General features: G+C 48.3%; 1 protein-coding gene across 20 annotated transcripts in view; it reads right to left on the bottom strand.

The window, feature by feature from the left end:
• Window positions 1-3,378: 3,378 nt before the first annotated feature.
• The window catches only part of CCDC136 (coiled-coil domain containing 136), a 31,174-nt gene continuing 19,903 nt past the window's right edge, over window positions 3,379-14,649 (bottom strand). For 11 of the 20 annotated variants that reach the window (XM_019030834.4, XM_055392228.2, XM_055392230.2 and 8 more), the window contains 5 exons: window positions 13,201-13,713; window positions 12,584-12,805; window positions 10,569-10,850; window positions 9,578-9,874; window positions 3,379-3,708 (listed from right to left, as the gene is read on the bottom strand). In XM_019030834.4, coding sequence (XP_018886379.1) covers window positions 3,598-3,708; window positions 9,578-9,874; window positions 10,569-10,850; window positions 12,584-12,805; window positions 13,201-13,713 — 1,425 coding nt within the window. In that variant the 3' untranslated portion in view covers window positions 3,379-3,597. Of the gene's footprint in view, window positions 3,709-5,938; window positions 6,378-7,645; window positions 7,753-9,577; window positions 9,875-10,568; window positions 10,851-12,583; window positions 12,806-13,200; window positions 13,714-14,649 lie in introns of those variants that run through there. The other 9 variants (XM_055392229.2, XM_055392234.2, XM_055392236.2 and 6 more) reach the window with 5 other exon arrangements.

Raw genomic sequence — 14,649 nt, 5'->3', positions numbered from 1 at the left:
GGCTTGAGCCTGGAAGGTGGAGGTTGCAGTGAGCCGAAATTGTACGACTGCACTCCAGCCTGAGCAACAAAGCCAGACCCTGTCTCAATCAATCAATCAATTAATCAATGAAATGAACAGAGAAGGACATGTCCTAAAGGGAGGGGTTTTGTAGTCTAAGCAAAAAAGTGGGAAAAGCAGGCCCATATTCCTGTCATTAGGCAGGGTCTAGGTTCAGGTCCCCTAGCTGGGGACCACCCTACTAGAACCTGACCTCTATCCTGGCTTGTAATTCCAGGTTAAATCAGTGATCTTTGGTGTCTTAGTCCATTTGGGCTGCTGTAACAAAACACTATAGACCGGGTGGCTTATAAACAACAAGAATTTATGTCTTACAATTCTGGAGGCTGGGAAGTCCGAGATCAAGATGCCTGCAGATTCCATGTCTGGCGAGGGGCCTACTCCCTCACAGATGGCTGTAGTCATTTTTTTTTTTTTTTTTTTTTTAGATGGAGTTTCACTCTTGTTGCCCAGGCTGGAGTGCAATGGCATGATCTCGGCTCACCACAACCTCTGCCTCCCAGGTTCAAGCGATTCTCCTGCCTCAGTCTCCCGAGTAGCTGGGATTACAGGCATGTGCCACCACGCCCGGCTAATTTTTTGTATTGTTAGTAGAGATGGGGTTTCTCCATGTTGGTCAGGCTGGTCTCGAACTCCTGACCTCAGGTGATCCGCCTGCCTCGGCCTCCCAAAGTGCTGGCATTACAGGCATGAGCCACTGCGCCCGGCCTGGCTGTAGTCTTACTATAAACTTACGTGGCAGAAAGGGTGAGGGATCTCTCTGAAGTCTCTTTAATAAGGGCTCTGATCCCACTCCTGAGGCCTCTGGTCTCATGACCTAATCACCTCCCAAAGCCCCCCTCCTAATATTATCACTTTAGGGGTTAGGGTTTCAACATATGAATTTGCAGGATAGGGGGCAGACACAAACATGCTTACCATAGCATTTGGCTGTAAGTCCTTTCCACCACCCACACCCATGTTCTTCAGTCAACTGGTGGCGGCAGTAAAGTGGGTAAATAGCAGTCTCACTACACTGAAAAGCAAGCAGCCAGTGGCACCAGGTCAGTTGTGAAATAATTTCTTTAGGTTACAACTGAGAACATACAATCTAATATAATTGACTAGGGTGGTGCTTCTCAAATCTTACCGTGCATACGAATTAACTGGGCATCTCGTTGGAAATGCAGATTCTGCATCAGTAGTTCTGGGTTGGGGCCTGAGATCTGCCTTTCAAATAAGCTCCCGGGCAATGCTGATGCTGCAGATCTGTGGGTCACATGGACTAGCAAGAAGCTAGACCAGCCTAGGTCAGAACTGTCTTCAAAGAGGAGTCACTTAGAGCTGGGGTGCCCAATCCCCAGGCCATGGACCGATACTGTCAGGAACTTGGCCACACAGCATTAGGTGAGTGGTGGCTAGGCAAGCATTACCACCTGAGCTCTGCCTCTTGTCAGATCAGTGGCAGCATTAGATTCTCATAAGGAGCAGGAACCCTATTGTGAACTGCGCATGTGAGGGATGTAGGTTGCACACTCCTTACGAGAATCTAGCTAATGCCTGATGCTCTGAGGTGGGACAGTTTCATCCTGAAACCATCCCCATCCCCTCCCCATCCGTGGAAAAATTGTCTTCCATGAAACCGGTCCCTGGTGCCAAAAAGGTTGGGGACTGCTGATTTAGACAAAGGCAAAAGAGGCATATGGCACTGTCCTCAGTTTGCCTAGTTGCAGTCACATTTCTAGGAGGCTAGTCACAATTTCAGCACTAGCCCCATGTCTGCTAAAATGGACTTTTGATTCAGCCGTGTCACTTCTCTGGGCTGAATACAACTTGAAAATATCCTAATTCTAAATGTCCTTGCTACTCCCTGTAGGTAAGAGCTAGAGAAGGAAAGAATTCATTTAGCTTGGCAGTGCTACCACAGTATACACTCTGTACATGCGTTTCTTTGGATGTTTGGTTGAATGGAACAAAGTCCTTTTGGGTGGGAGGGAGGGAGAAAGAGGGGTCCAAAGAAAGCCAGGAGTCATGGGGTCATTGTTTCCACTATGGTTTAAGAATATGCTTGGGGCTGGGCAATATGCCTCATGCCTGTAATCCCAGCACTTTGGGCAGGCTGAGGCAGGAGGATTGCTTGAGCCCAGGAATTTGAGACCAGCCTGGGCAAAATGGTGAAACTCTGTCTCTACAGAAAATACAAAAATTAGCTGGGCATGGTGGTGTATGCCTGTGGTCCCAGCTACTTGGGAGGCTGAAGTGGGAGGCACTTGAGCTCAGGAGGTGGAGGTTGCAGTGAGCCAAGATGGTGCCACTGCACTCCAGCCTGGGTGACAGAGTGAGACCCTGTCTCAAAAAAAAAAAAAAAAAAAAAAGAAAAAGAAAAAGAAAGAAATAAAAAGAATACGCTTGGGGTCTTCTTTCGTAAGGAAACATTCATGATGATAAACTCCAATCACAAAGGTTCCACAGGAATGAAGGTAAACAGGAACACACATAAACTACCCTCATCATTCTACTTGTCCCAATTAGATCCATCTTCAGGCCTCTGTCCTGCTCTAAGCTCCAGGAGGCTGAGCTTGAAAGATTACATCACCTGGGCACCTCTGCTCTTTGTCTTCCCATTGAGTTCAGCTGATAAGGTACCAGTAGAATACTGGCAGGTGGGAGGAGAAGGTAGGGGAATATGTATCCCACTTCGTCACGGCTCTGGCGGGGGCTGCACCCCATGTGGCTGCCACTCCTGCCTGGGGCCCATTTTCAGAGCTCCAGCTCTTGCTTCCTTTCCTTCCTGCTTCAGCCTGGGATGCTAACAGCTTTACACTGTTGCTAGTGCCTGGTACTTCACTATTTTTTGTTGCTTCTCCTAACTCTGCCTTTGGTACATAGTCCCTTCATTAAACTCTCTTCATGTAAAGCTTTGAGTGTGCCACCTGTTTACTGCCAGGACCCTGGCTGATTAAAGTCATCTCTGAGGGCAAATCCCTTGAGAAGTCACAAAGGCTAAGTCACGAAGGCACACACGTGGATCTTCTTAGGGCAGCCTTCTCATGTAGATAGGTGTGGGCACAGAACCTAAGGGGAGGTCTCCCCAGCCCTCATTCACTCCATTTCTCCATGCTCAGGAGAGTACCTCAGGATGGGGTTAATAAGCACAGACTAACCCCTCTGTGAGTCAGTTGACAGCACAAGGGGCTAGCCTCATTTCTGAGGTCATCTGCAAGGTGAGAAGCCGTATGTAGGAGTCAGACCCTTATGTGAGGTACTTGGTTAAAGGGGGACTGCTCTGTTCTGGTTGTGTTGTGAGGCATTTAGCAAATAAAAATCCACAGTCTCATGTAATTCAGTTGATATTTAATTACAAGGAACTCAGGTTCTTACACAAGGCAGGAGATGGAAGTCAGCCGCTCCCCACAAGCCTTTTCAGCCTGGGTGACTGAGGCTGAGGAGATGGGGACACATGGAACATATGGGGAGGGTTCTGGCACAGTGTGTCCTGCCCAAAGCTGAGGGTGGTGGCCACTGGGGATCTGCCCTCGCGCTGGCCAAGGTCTGCCATCACTCCATGAGGCAGAACTCTGACTCCTGCTGTCGCATGTTGGGTAACACATACAGAGCCACAGCTGCAATAGCCAAGAATACCATAGGCTTCCACAACCCAAACATGTTCTGTGGGGACCAAAGAGAAACTGTGAGTGCCCAGCCTCCTGAACCCTGCCCTAAGCCAGAAGTCACCTGCCTATGGGTGCCCAAGACACCTCAGGAACATTGTGGATCAGTCTCTGTTACCTCCTGGGTAACCGGTGGAGGTAAGTGATCTCTCAGTCCTGGCACCACTAGACATGTGGCCCAACACTGTACGCACCACCTTAGGTGACCGCCTGTATTCAGGCCTCCGTTTCTCCCCATGGGCTGAGAATACTAGCTCCCATGTGAAGAAGCGGGCTCAGGGGCCAGACTTCCAAGTGGTTGCAATGAGAAAGGACTGGATGCCATGGCAAGAAAGAGGAGGGGAAATCTGGGGCTTTGGGAAAAGCAGCAGTACCTCATTAGTTTCACTGCAGCGAAGTGAACTCAGAGTCAAGAGGATGGGGAAGGGGGAATAAGGCTGAGGGAAAATGAAGAAAGTGCACCACGGAGTGCAGGTAAGTAGGAGGTTCTTAGGCAGACAAACTTTGACAGAGAATGACATTGGTTCAAGGAAATTTAAGGAAACCTGTCACTGGGCCTGGGTCATTAGAACACTCCTAATCACCAGGTATGTTGACTGACTTCCTGGTGCATGTGCTAGAGTATGCTGAGGCTTCCAGACACTGCCGGCCACTAGGGAACCCTGCTGATTCATGGGACAAGTGGCACCATCGAAGATATCCAAAAAGCATCCATTAGGTAATATGAAAATCTTAGACAAGAAAATACATACTTGGGGAAATAGGTTTTATTTTTATTACTTTTTTACCTACTAACTGAACGGTAGAATTTGGATTTTGAGTCATAAGCTATGGCATAGGTAACAGAAGGATGGTTTCAAGTAAAAATGGAATATAGCCCATTAATGCTAAGAACACATTTTCTCAGATGATAATTGATCTAAAAAGAGGACTTTAAGCCTGCTAAAGAGCAAAGAAAATCTCCTGAGCTTGTAGAAATAGCTACTAAGAACAACAGAAGGTATGAAATGGAAAGTCAAGCAATGTTACAGGTGGATATACAGAGTAACTCATGTAAGAAAACCAAGAGATCCGGAGGCTGAGAGAGGAGGATCGCTTGAGACCAGGAGTTCAAAGTTACAGTGAGCCATGATCATGCCGCTGCACTCTAGCCTCGGTGACAGAGCGAGACCCTGTCTCTAAAACCAAAAACAAAAACTAAGAAGGGAGCTAGCTAGAAAAAAATATTTATATGCTCAGATGCTTCTATCCTAATGTGCATTGCTAAGAATGTTAGTCTGGTGTTCTTAAAGGAGGGAGGAGCTGAAATCCTTAAATGTGACCCGTGCACCTCACACTGGGCAAAGGCAAGCTTCTACATGGGATGGGGAAAGGGCTGGTGTGGGTGTCCCAAAGGGGAAGTCGTGTCAAACTCTCCTTTTAAACTAGGTGACCTAAGTGACAAATCACCGGAATCATGTTTTTGGACGTTGAGTTGTTTGACAGAATTTTCTATGATCTTTGCAGATAATATGCAGAAATAAGGGTAGGATGACAGTACAGTTTGTTGAATGGCAGGTAAGTGACCAATGAGCTGAATAAAAGAACCCCAAGAGACGACACTCTAGAGGCTCTGTCCTCACTCTGTCCTCTGTAGATGAAGACAGGGAAGGAGGGCTTGCCACCCCTGTAGATGATGTGAAGGTGGCAGAGGAAGTGAATATTGTAAAACCACAGGGTCAAGATTAAAAACACACACACACAAAACCTTATAAGGTAAGAACAATGAACTATAATAGGGAAGAATGGAAAATTCTGCCTTTGAAGCCTCAAAATCAAATGCAGGTACAGAATGGGGAGAGGACGCTTAGCATACACAATCTGCAGAGGGGCTTATAAAAAAATACATGAAATAAATAAATAATATATTAGTTACCTAAAGAGCTAATGTGATCTGAGGTTGCCTAAACACAAGTATGGTGTCTTCCTACTTGGGACCAATGAAGAGAAACTGCTCAAAATGAGGAGAGACAATAAAGGGAAGCAAGACTGGAATCTTATTTGTTGCTAATATTGAGTCCTTATAATCTGACTTGCAGCTTCCTGGCTGTTTTACTTAACTTCTCTATGCCTTAGTTTAATCATATATATAAAAAAAATAGGAGTAGCTTCTTCATGGGGTTGTTGCAAGGATTAAATCAGTTAATATACGTAAGTGATTAGAACAGTGCCTGACACATAAGACTGCATTTTGTAAGTGCGTGCTCTTTTTATTAATGATGGGGTATTTTATAATTTATAGAATACTTTCATCTACTTCAACCCATCTGGTCCTGACAAAAACCTGTGAGGAGGGCAGAGGTTTGATCATCCTTTGCTTACATTTGAAGAAACTAGAGCTCAGAGTGTGCATTTTGCTCCCTGGGACAACGCCTGTCAGTAGAGACAGACTCAACCAAGTTCTTCTGACCGCCTGGCAGCCACGCTTTCTACCACACTGTGCTCCCTCAGGTCCTGGCTGCACAGGTGCATGTTGGGGCCTCCCGGAGCTCTGGGGATAACAGGCCCCACCAGGAGAACCCTTCACCAGCAGTTCTTCCTCTCCCTCTGATTGGGCCGGGCTGGGTCTGAGGTGGTGGAAGGCTGTGGCTGAACTCTTTGGGTTTCACCCGTAGTGCCTTAAGACTTCTGGGGGGTGACAGGGGAGAAACAGTCATAGAGAAGGGCCCCATCACTAAAGCAGTTGTGAACCAGGGAGTAAAGAGAATACCTAAAGTCAAGAAGAAAAGTGGAGGCTTGAAGATGAGTAACAGGAAAGCTGGGGAGGGAGCAGGAGGAAGGACAGAAAAGGAAATGGAGAGAAGTGCCACCAACAAATCCTCCAGTTGCCACCCTGTGCATTAAGCTACATTCCGTTCACAGGAATGTGAGAAGAGAGGGGAGTGGAGGGGGAGGCAGGGAAAGCATGAGAGAGGAGCCAATGCAGGACTAGAGAGAATACCTTATGGATTCCAGAAGGCAGGTGGAACCCCAGGCTTCTACCTTAGGCCGTAAGACCACATTCTGCCTCCTGAATTTGGTATCCTGTTGACAGTGTAGATTACATGTGTGGGAGCTGACAGGAAAGTGGCCAGAATATATCAGGCTTGATTTCCTGAGAACACACATCTCTGGCTAGTAGAAACTTTTCACTAATACCTCATTCTCTCCAGAAAACCTAGCTTGGGAAGCCAATTACCATGGAATCTGGCCCACAAAATAGATAAATAGATAACTAATAAAATTTCCCGGCATTCTGTTCTGACTTTTCTGGAGACTGGAAGTCCAAAAGCAGAGAACTGTTCAGTAGAAAGAGCAGAATACAGTAGGGGTTCAGTTCCATTTCACCAAGCTTGATGGACCAACTTAGGTTGCCCTCCTACCAATGCCCCTGGGAGGATCATGAGGATCAGAGCTCTTCAGACCTCCTCTCTCTCCCAACAGAAGAGGGATTCCTTATTTTGCCATCTTGGGTAGCAACAGTAGTGAGAACTTGGCTCCGGAGTTAAACCAAGACAAAGAGAGTCCAGGCCAGCCTTGCAAATATCAGCTCATCAGAAGTGGTCAGGCTAGCCATCACACAGAGGATGAGCAGGGATAAAGAAGTAGTGAGGCAGCTTTGACAGTAGCAACCAAGCTGGGCTTATTCAAGTTTTTCCCAGCCAAGGATTGAAACTCAAACCATGTCTCTGGCAAGCATTCCAACCTCCTATGCATTACGAAGACATGCTCAGAGATGTCAGAGGCTTTGCAGTAGCCCAAGGAAAAGTCAGAACTAAAACTCAGACCTGAGCATCACCTATTATAAAATGGCACAAGCAAGAAGCAAGCAGCTGGGAGAAAAGGGAAAGAGGAGAGGCCAGGGCAACCTGCACCCTCCCTCTATCCCTCAGAAGGAGAGGAAGCAATACCAGTACCTGCATTAGGACGACGTCTCAGCCCACCAGCACCAGAGCAAAGCCGAGATGACCACCAGGCCTACAAGAGGCAAGGAGAAGATGGGGGGATTGGGGGTAGGGGATGACTGCAACACACCAAAATGAGAAAGAAGCACGAGGAGAGACCAGGAGATGTGAGACATAAACGCATGGATCCAACAGATAATGAAGATGAGAAAACAAAGGGAAAAGAGAAAGGAATCAAGAGGTTAAAAAACAGGTAAGCTAGAGCAGTTGCATGTCTTTTCTGCTGCCTGGGCCTTGGTTCTTTCCACCGGCAGTCTGCAGGAATTGCAAAATTGAATGGGTTAAGCAGCAGCTAGGTCCAAGTCAGGCGGTGAGTCCAGTTTTCTTTCTGTCTCGTCACGTACCTCTCATATCTTGTCAAGCAGGAGGTATCTGCATCTAGACCTTTCTTGTGACTTTTCCTAGGTCACTCTAGGAAGAGCCAGTCTTCTACCAGGTCACCTGTCCCTTTGTTCTAGCCTGCTTTCCATTAAGTTTCTTAGTATTTTGGGCTCTGGTCCCTTTGATCCCCTAGGAATCTAACGATACCATTGTAAGACAACATGCACCGAAACAAACTGACAAGGGAGAAGGGCTAGTTCTTTCACTGCAACAATCTTCCAGAGAGAAACCGATTTTGCAAGGTGGTAATACGCATGCCCTAGAGCTGCCTGCAAAAGATGCAGGACCCACGGGGCAAAGGGATCTCTCCATATATAGAAACATAGAATATATTTGAAGTAGAAAAATCAGGTCTAGCTTTAGAAATGTGGCACCGAAGGTAAAGACATCTGTGAGGCTCTGAACCAGCACGTGGTGGAATATGATGAGCTCAAGGAAACATGATAGTGGGAGGGGCTGCAGTGGTTCCGACTTTCCACATCTTAGGTAATGGTCCCCTGGCACAAGGTAAGCAGAGCACCGCACACTGGATCCTTAGCCAGTGCTGAAGACCAAATTGCCGGAAATTCCAGATATCCTCAGAGTTGACTGGATAATCCCACCACAAGAGGCTTTTTTCTTTACCTCTGTTTAGAACAGAAAGAACCTGTAATGTAAGCTGAGGACTTACACAGGAAATACTCTAACTCTGTAGGGACTCTGAGCCCTGAGTTAAGCCCAGGGCAAGAATTCAGTTGCTAAATACCTGCAGAGACGTACCAGTTATTAAAATATGGAAGTACTTCTATATTGTTGGTAAGTTACCTCTGGCATTCTGGCATATATATCCCAGGATACCTCCACCCCAACCTCTCAGTGATCTAGCAACTGAAGGGTTAAGGCTAGGGATGGTCTCCTTGGACTAGTCTATGCTCCTACTGTACAGACGTGAAATATTTTCACTATCACTCTTGATCACTTCCAGGCCCCACCTTCATGTCCTGTGATATACAGAATCCAGGGGGCAACATAAGCCTACAAAGAAGAGATTATCCCCTGACACACCCCTAACAGCAACAACAAAGGTTAAACCTAACAGGGCACCATAGGAAAACTGGACTGAGTGACTTGCCCAGACCGACAGAAATGGCCTGAAGTAGACTTCACACTGTCAATGTCCTTCCTGCAGTGCCAAAAGAGGGATGAGGGAACACTCCCGACATAAGGAAGGTAACAAAGGCTACTATGTAAATGAAAGGACTCCAGAGACCCCACGCTGGTTCCCAGAAAAGGTGGTCATTGTGAGGTGGTTCCACAGCAAACGGGGCTGAGCCCATGATTTCCTGCAGACAGACTGCTCTTATCTCCCCCTTCTGCATCTCCACCTCCCCAAAGTGTTGTGCCTTAGAGCGCGAGGCCTCCACTCCTGGAGATATCCATCCTTGGCAGGGCCACCCATTAACTCGGAGGTATCTGAGCCCAAGACCCCACTTCCCACTTGATCTAGGCTTTGGCTCTGGTTACCTTTTTGCTCTCGGAAAGTCTGAGGGGGTTATTTTCTTCGGGACTTTCAAGGGAAGAGTCGACGTCATCTTCCTCCTCTTCACTGTCTTCTTCCTTCTCCTCTTCCTCTTTGTCCTCTTCATTTTCCTCCTGATCTTCTGTGGATTTAGCTTCCCCAGGATCTGCTGGCTCAGCAACTAGCTCGTCCCCACACTGCTCCTTTGCTTCCTCTTTCACTTCCTCCTTTTTTTCCTCCTCTTTTGCTAGTCCATCTAATTTCCTCTGGCTGGCCTTGTAGTACAGCACTACCTCCAGACTCTGTGGGGTGGGAGTAGGGCAGGATGGGGGCTGTGTTACCTGTGAAGCTCCTAATCTCATGACAATGCTGTACTAGCTCCAGGAAACATGACTTCCAGCATGTCAGAGTGCAAGGGTGTGGCCCGGTGCTCTGGGACTGTGAGCCAATCCCCTGAGCATATGTAGAGGGCATCACACCTCACCTCTCAGGGCCACTATGTCTGTTGGCCATTAAGCCATTTCAAACAGCTACCACAACTGAAGAGTCTTGGGCTCTGCACCTAAATTGTTGCTTCCCACCCCTACAGTGACTCTTCTTTTACCCAATCCTCTTTCACTTATTAGTACATAACTACTTTGAACAAATTCCTCCCTCTTCATGTATTTGGTTCTTCTCTTGGGCATGTAACCCAGGAAGAACAGGAGCCCCAACAAATAGGGCTGGGCAAACTGAAGGAGTTGTCCAGCCTAGGGGCTGTGGTCCTTTGGGGCTGCACCTCCCGATGTGAGTTGTCTGTGTTCCACTCTCCCCATAACTTCACAGGAAAAGGGAGCACCCACTTTCCATTAAGATGGGAACCACTGTAGACACTTCAGAGATCCCAGAAGCTTCTCTACAAATCCCTTGCCTGGTTGAAAGGGTTGTGGAGGCAATGCTTCTTCCCAGGATCTCCTCCTCCTTTCTGCTTATCTGGCTACCAAGGTTACTACTCACCTTTCTGGTCTCAAGGTCGCTCTCAGAAGTATCCGAGCATGGCTTGGTCACCTTTTTCATTTTAACCCCATTGGCATTCTTGTTCATGTTCTTATTAGCATTCTTCCCCCGGGCTTCTTTGACAACAGAGGGCCTCTTCTCCCTGAGCTGGCGGAGCTCCTCCTGGCAGCACTGCAGCTGCCCCTCCAGCTGCTCCTGCACTACCAGAAGCCGCCCCTGCTCATCCATGCTAGCCTGGTATTGCAGCTGCAGCTCCCGCAGCTTGGTCTGCAGTTCTTTGATCTGTTGGTAGTGGAGGGCCAGTTACCCAGAGTTGGCTGGTTATGCAACCGGTTGGCTGACCACGCAACCAAACTCAGCCCTGCTTGGGGGTCACTGTCTCAGAAATCTCCCTGTTAAAGCCCATAGGAAGTAGACAATAAAGAAAATATTCAACTGTGGAAAATGAGCCTCTCAAATAGTTTTACAAATAGCTTCTCCTAACTTGAGGCACCTGATGATGTCCATCCAATAAGATGAAAAAAACGGCAGGGCGCAGCAGCTCACTTGCCATCCAGTGTAATCCCAGCACTTTAGGAGGCTGAGGTGGGCAGATCACTTGTGGTCAGGAGTTCGAGACCAGCCTGGCCAACATGGTGAAACCCCATGTCTACTAAAAATACAAACATTCGCTGGGCTTATTGGAGCGCACCTGTAGTCCCAGAAACTTGGGAAACTGAGACAGGAGAATCACTTGAACCCAGGAGGCGGAGGTTGCAGGAAGCTGAGATTGTGCCACTGCACTCCAGCCTGGTGACAGAGCAAGACTCTGTCTCAAAAAAAAAAAAAAAAAAAGAAGGTCAAAACGATGATTTAAATGGTGTTTTCTACTGTGACTGGGGAATAACAATAGGGCTGCTACCAATTCTGAACCTCAGGGATTTATTATATAATTCTTTTTTTTTTTTTTTTTTTTTTTTTTGAGACAAGAGTTTCACTCTTGTTGCCCAGGCTGGAGTGCAATGGCATGATCTTGGCTCACCGCAACCTCCGCCTCCTGGATTCAAGCGGCTTTCCTGCCTCAGCCTCTTGAGTAGCTGGCATTACAGGCATGCGCCACCATGCCCAGCTAATTTTGTGTATTTTTAGTAGAGATGGGGTTTCTCCATGTTGGCCAGGCTGGTCTCAAACTCCTGACCTCAAGTGATCCACCCACCTTGGCCTCCCAAAGTGCTGAGATTACAGGGGTGAGCCACCGCACCTGGCCTAGAATTCTTTTTATGGGAACTCCTACTTCATCCAACCCATCTCTCTAACAGGAACAATTACTTAAAGAACTGTGTTGTACACTCCTGAAGTGTGTACTGGGCTCCTGCACCTCACCCTGGAAACAGAGGCAAGTCACATCCTGCTCCCTGATCTCGGGTTTTGTCTTCCTTGGCTGATGGCAGCACACAACCATCCCCTCAGTAGGTACCAATACTAGCCAATCTGGACCCATGTATTCGCTGCTCTCTGAATCTCTCCCGTGTGTATACAAAGAGACCCCCACTGGACCGTGAACCCCTGGCCAGAGAAAAGACTTCTGTCCCATTCCTAGGGGGTGCAGAGCACTCTTCTTGGCATTGTGAGAGATCCAAAAGGAGACATGTCCCTGTCCTTGAGCTGCTTACAATCTAGTTGGTGCTCCTAGTTGGTGCACCGGGAGACAAGGCAAATGCACACAAAATGATGAAAGAAGATTGGCAAATGCAAAAATACAGTTCTACAGAAGTGGTCTAGAACACAAAGCAAAAGAGAACAGAAGTGGCAAAGGGAGAAAGAGAGAAATCATTCGATGAGAGAAGTCCTGATGACTAGTAAACCCCAGCTCCACCGGCACTTGGGAAATGTCATCAGGGATGGAGCAGACTGCCCAGCCTCTGAGGTGCATACTCTCCCTGCTTTGTCCCTCTCTTTAGCCTCTATGAAGTGGCCATGACCTCTATGGCTCCAGGGGCTGCCAGAGGAAACCCTGCCTCCCTGACAGTGGTTACCTCATTCTTGTCGTTCTGGGGGGCCACGGGCTTTTCAAGGCATTCCATGCACTCCTTGAACTCCCTTTCACAGGCATCCAGCTCTTCCTTCAGGTCTTTCTGCTTGGCCAGTAACTTTTCCATCTGCTCTTGCAGCTGGCTGTGTTCCTCCTGGCTTATCTGGTACATGGCCTGCACCGCCTGCAGCTTGATCAGCACTTTCACAACCATTTCCTCAAAGCGCTGCGGGGGGTGGGGGAGCAACAATAGCACCCTGAGGAGCACCTAAGCTCCGCCCCACTCTGCTGGGCCCTTCCCTGGATACCAAACAATGGCCACCAGGATCCAGAGATGCCCGCGGGGGATTACTATATTTACCCCCATAAAGAGCATCGTGGCTGTGGTGAGGAAACGGACTGAATCTTATGGGCCTCTGTCCAGATGGGGGCTTCTCTCTATGAGAGGGCTGAGCGGGAGACCAGGCTGCCATGGGTAGAGGGCTTTGCTTACTTCCAATAGTTCCCCAGGTCAGTTCTGACCCCATTCCCACACTTCTTGCCCCTTCCCCTGGCGATGTATCTCTTAAAAAGACAAGAGTCCATCGTCCCCTGCCTGACCTGTCACCTGGCAACCATTACCTCCATGTCTTCAGGCTCAGCAGGTTCCTCGTCAGTGCAGCTGCTGACAAAACTCTTCTGGCAGGTGTCAGAGCTACTGGTGCTGCCGTAACTCTTCTTATAGGTAATGCTGCTGTTGCTGGTGGTGCAGTAACTCTTCCCATAGGCCTCACTGGCACTGGTGCTGCTGTCATAACTCTTGAGAAAGCTCTCGCTGCTGGTCTGGGTGCTGGTGTAACTCTTGCAATAGCTCTCATTATCATCCACAGTGGTATCATAAGTCTTGTAACAGTTCTTATTGCTGGGGACCATGCTACCATAGCTCTTCCCGTAGGACTCAAGGCTCATTTTTATAGAAGGGGACTGGACTTGAAGCAGCTGCATTTCTTCCAGGCAGAGCTGCAAGTCTGCCTGCAGCCTCTTCCGCTCCTCTAGGAGCCTCCCTTGCTCTTGCTGCAAGAGCTCCTGCTCCGCCTGACCGGCATCATACATCACCTGCAGGGCCTGCATCTGCTCCATGAGCAGCTTGGCTTGCTGGGGGCAGGGGTGGGGAGACAGTATCATTACTCTGACACTTCAGTCCTTCCAGCTGCACCTCTCCTGGTACAGATGTCTGAGAGCACACCTTAGAGAATGGCACGCCTACATTTCCACCTCACCCCGGCCTATGTCTCTGACTTAGCCTACAGGTAACTGGCATGTATCAGTTTCTTGCTCATTTGGGAAAATCTCCCCAGGGCAGATACTCCATGATTTCCGGGCTCCCATTTCGGCTGGTTTCTGCACTTTGGTACATCCCTGTCTCCTTGGAGCAGTGCCGAGTGGGTTTCCAGAACACCCTGGCTCCCTACCACACCCTCTTCTCAGTCAGGTATACCTGTTATCCTGACCTTCAGGCTCAGTTCCCTCGCCCACCCCTAGTTCTAAAATCAGCCCTGGCCTTGAATGCGGCAATATGAAGAATTGGAATCAAAGTCTTACTATTAGTTCCTGTATCTCCTGCCCCAATTCTGAATCTGGCCTCTGGGCATGTTTCCCAGGCTCTCTGGGCCTGGCTTCTTGGCTGCTGATGTCCAGGATGAGATCTGATCAGTTAAGGAAATATTTTATACCTGGTTCCCAGCTGTGTTACCCAGGCCTCCAGCCTGGACATCTGATGCCCCTGGAATATGATCCAGCCTCACAGTGTTGACTTCTGCTACTCCCTGGTTCTCCTTGTTCAGAATAAGATCTGAATGAATAGATTTGGCCTAAACCGAAACTGTCTACCTGCCCCTCCTTGCCCACGCTGAGACCTCAGAACAACTTTATCCCCCAACCCTGAAGAGAATTGTACGGTGATCTCCACCTGTGTCACCTCATCTGAATGACCTCTTGCTGGTACTTGAGAGGCATCGATTTTCTGGTCTAACCCCTGTGACCTTGCTCTGTTACTGCCACCAAAGTTCCAATGAAGATAGTGTGGTCAGT

Source organism: Gorilla gorilla, chromosome 6 (assembly GCF_029281585.2).
Source record: "Gorilla gorilla gorilla isolate KB3781 chromosome 6, NHGRI_mGorGor1-v2.1_pri, whole genome shotgun sequence".
In the NCBI taxonomy this organism is placed as follows: Eukaryota; Metazoa; Chordata; class Mammalia; order Primates; family Hominidae; genus Gorilla; species Gorilla gorilla.
This window is presented reverse-complemented; position numbering and strand designations above follow the sequence as displayed.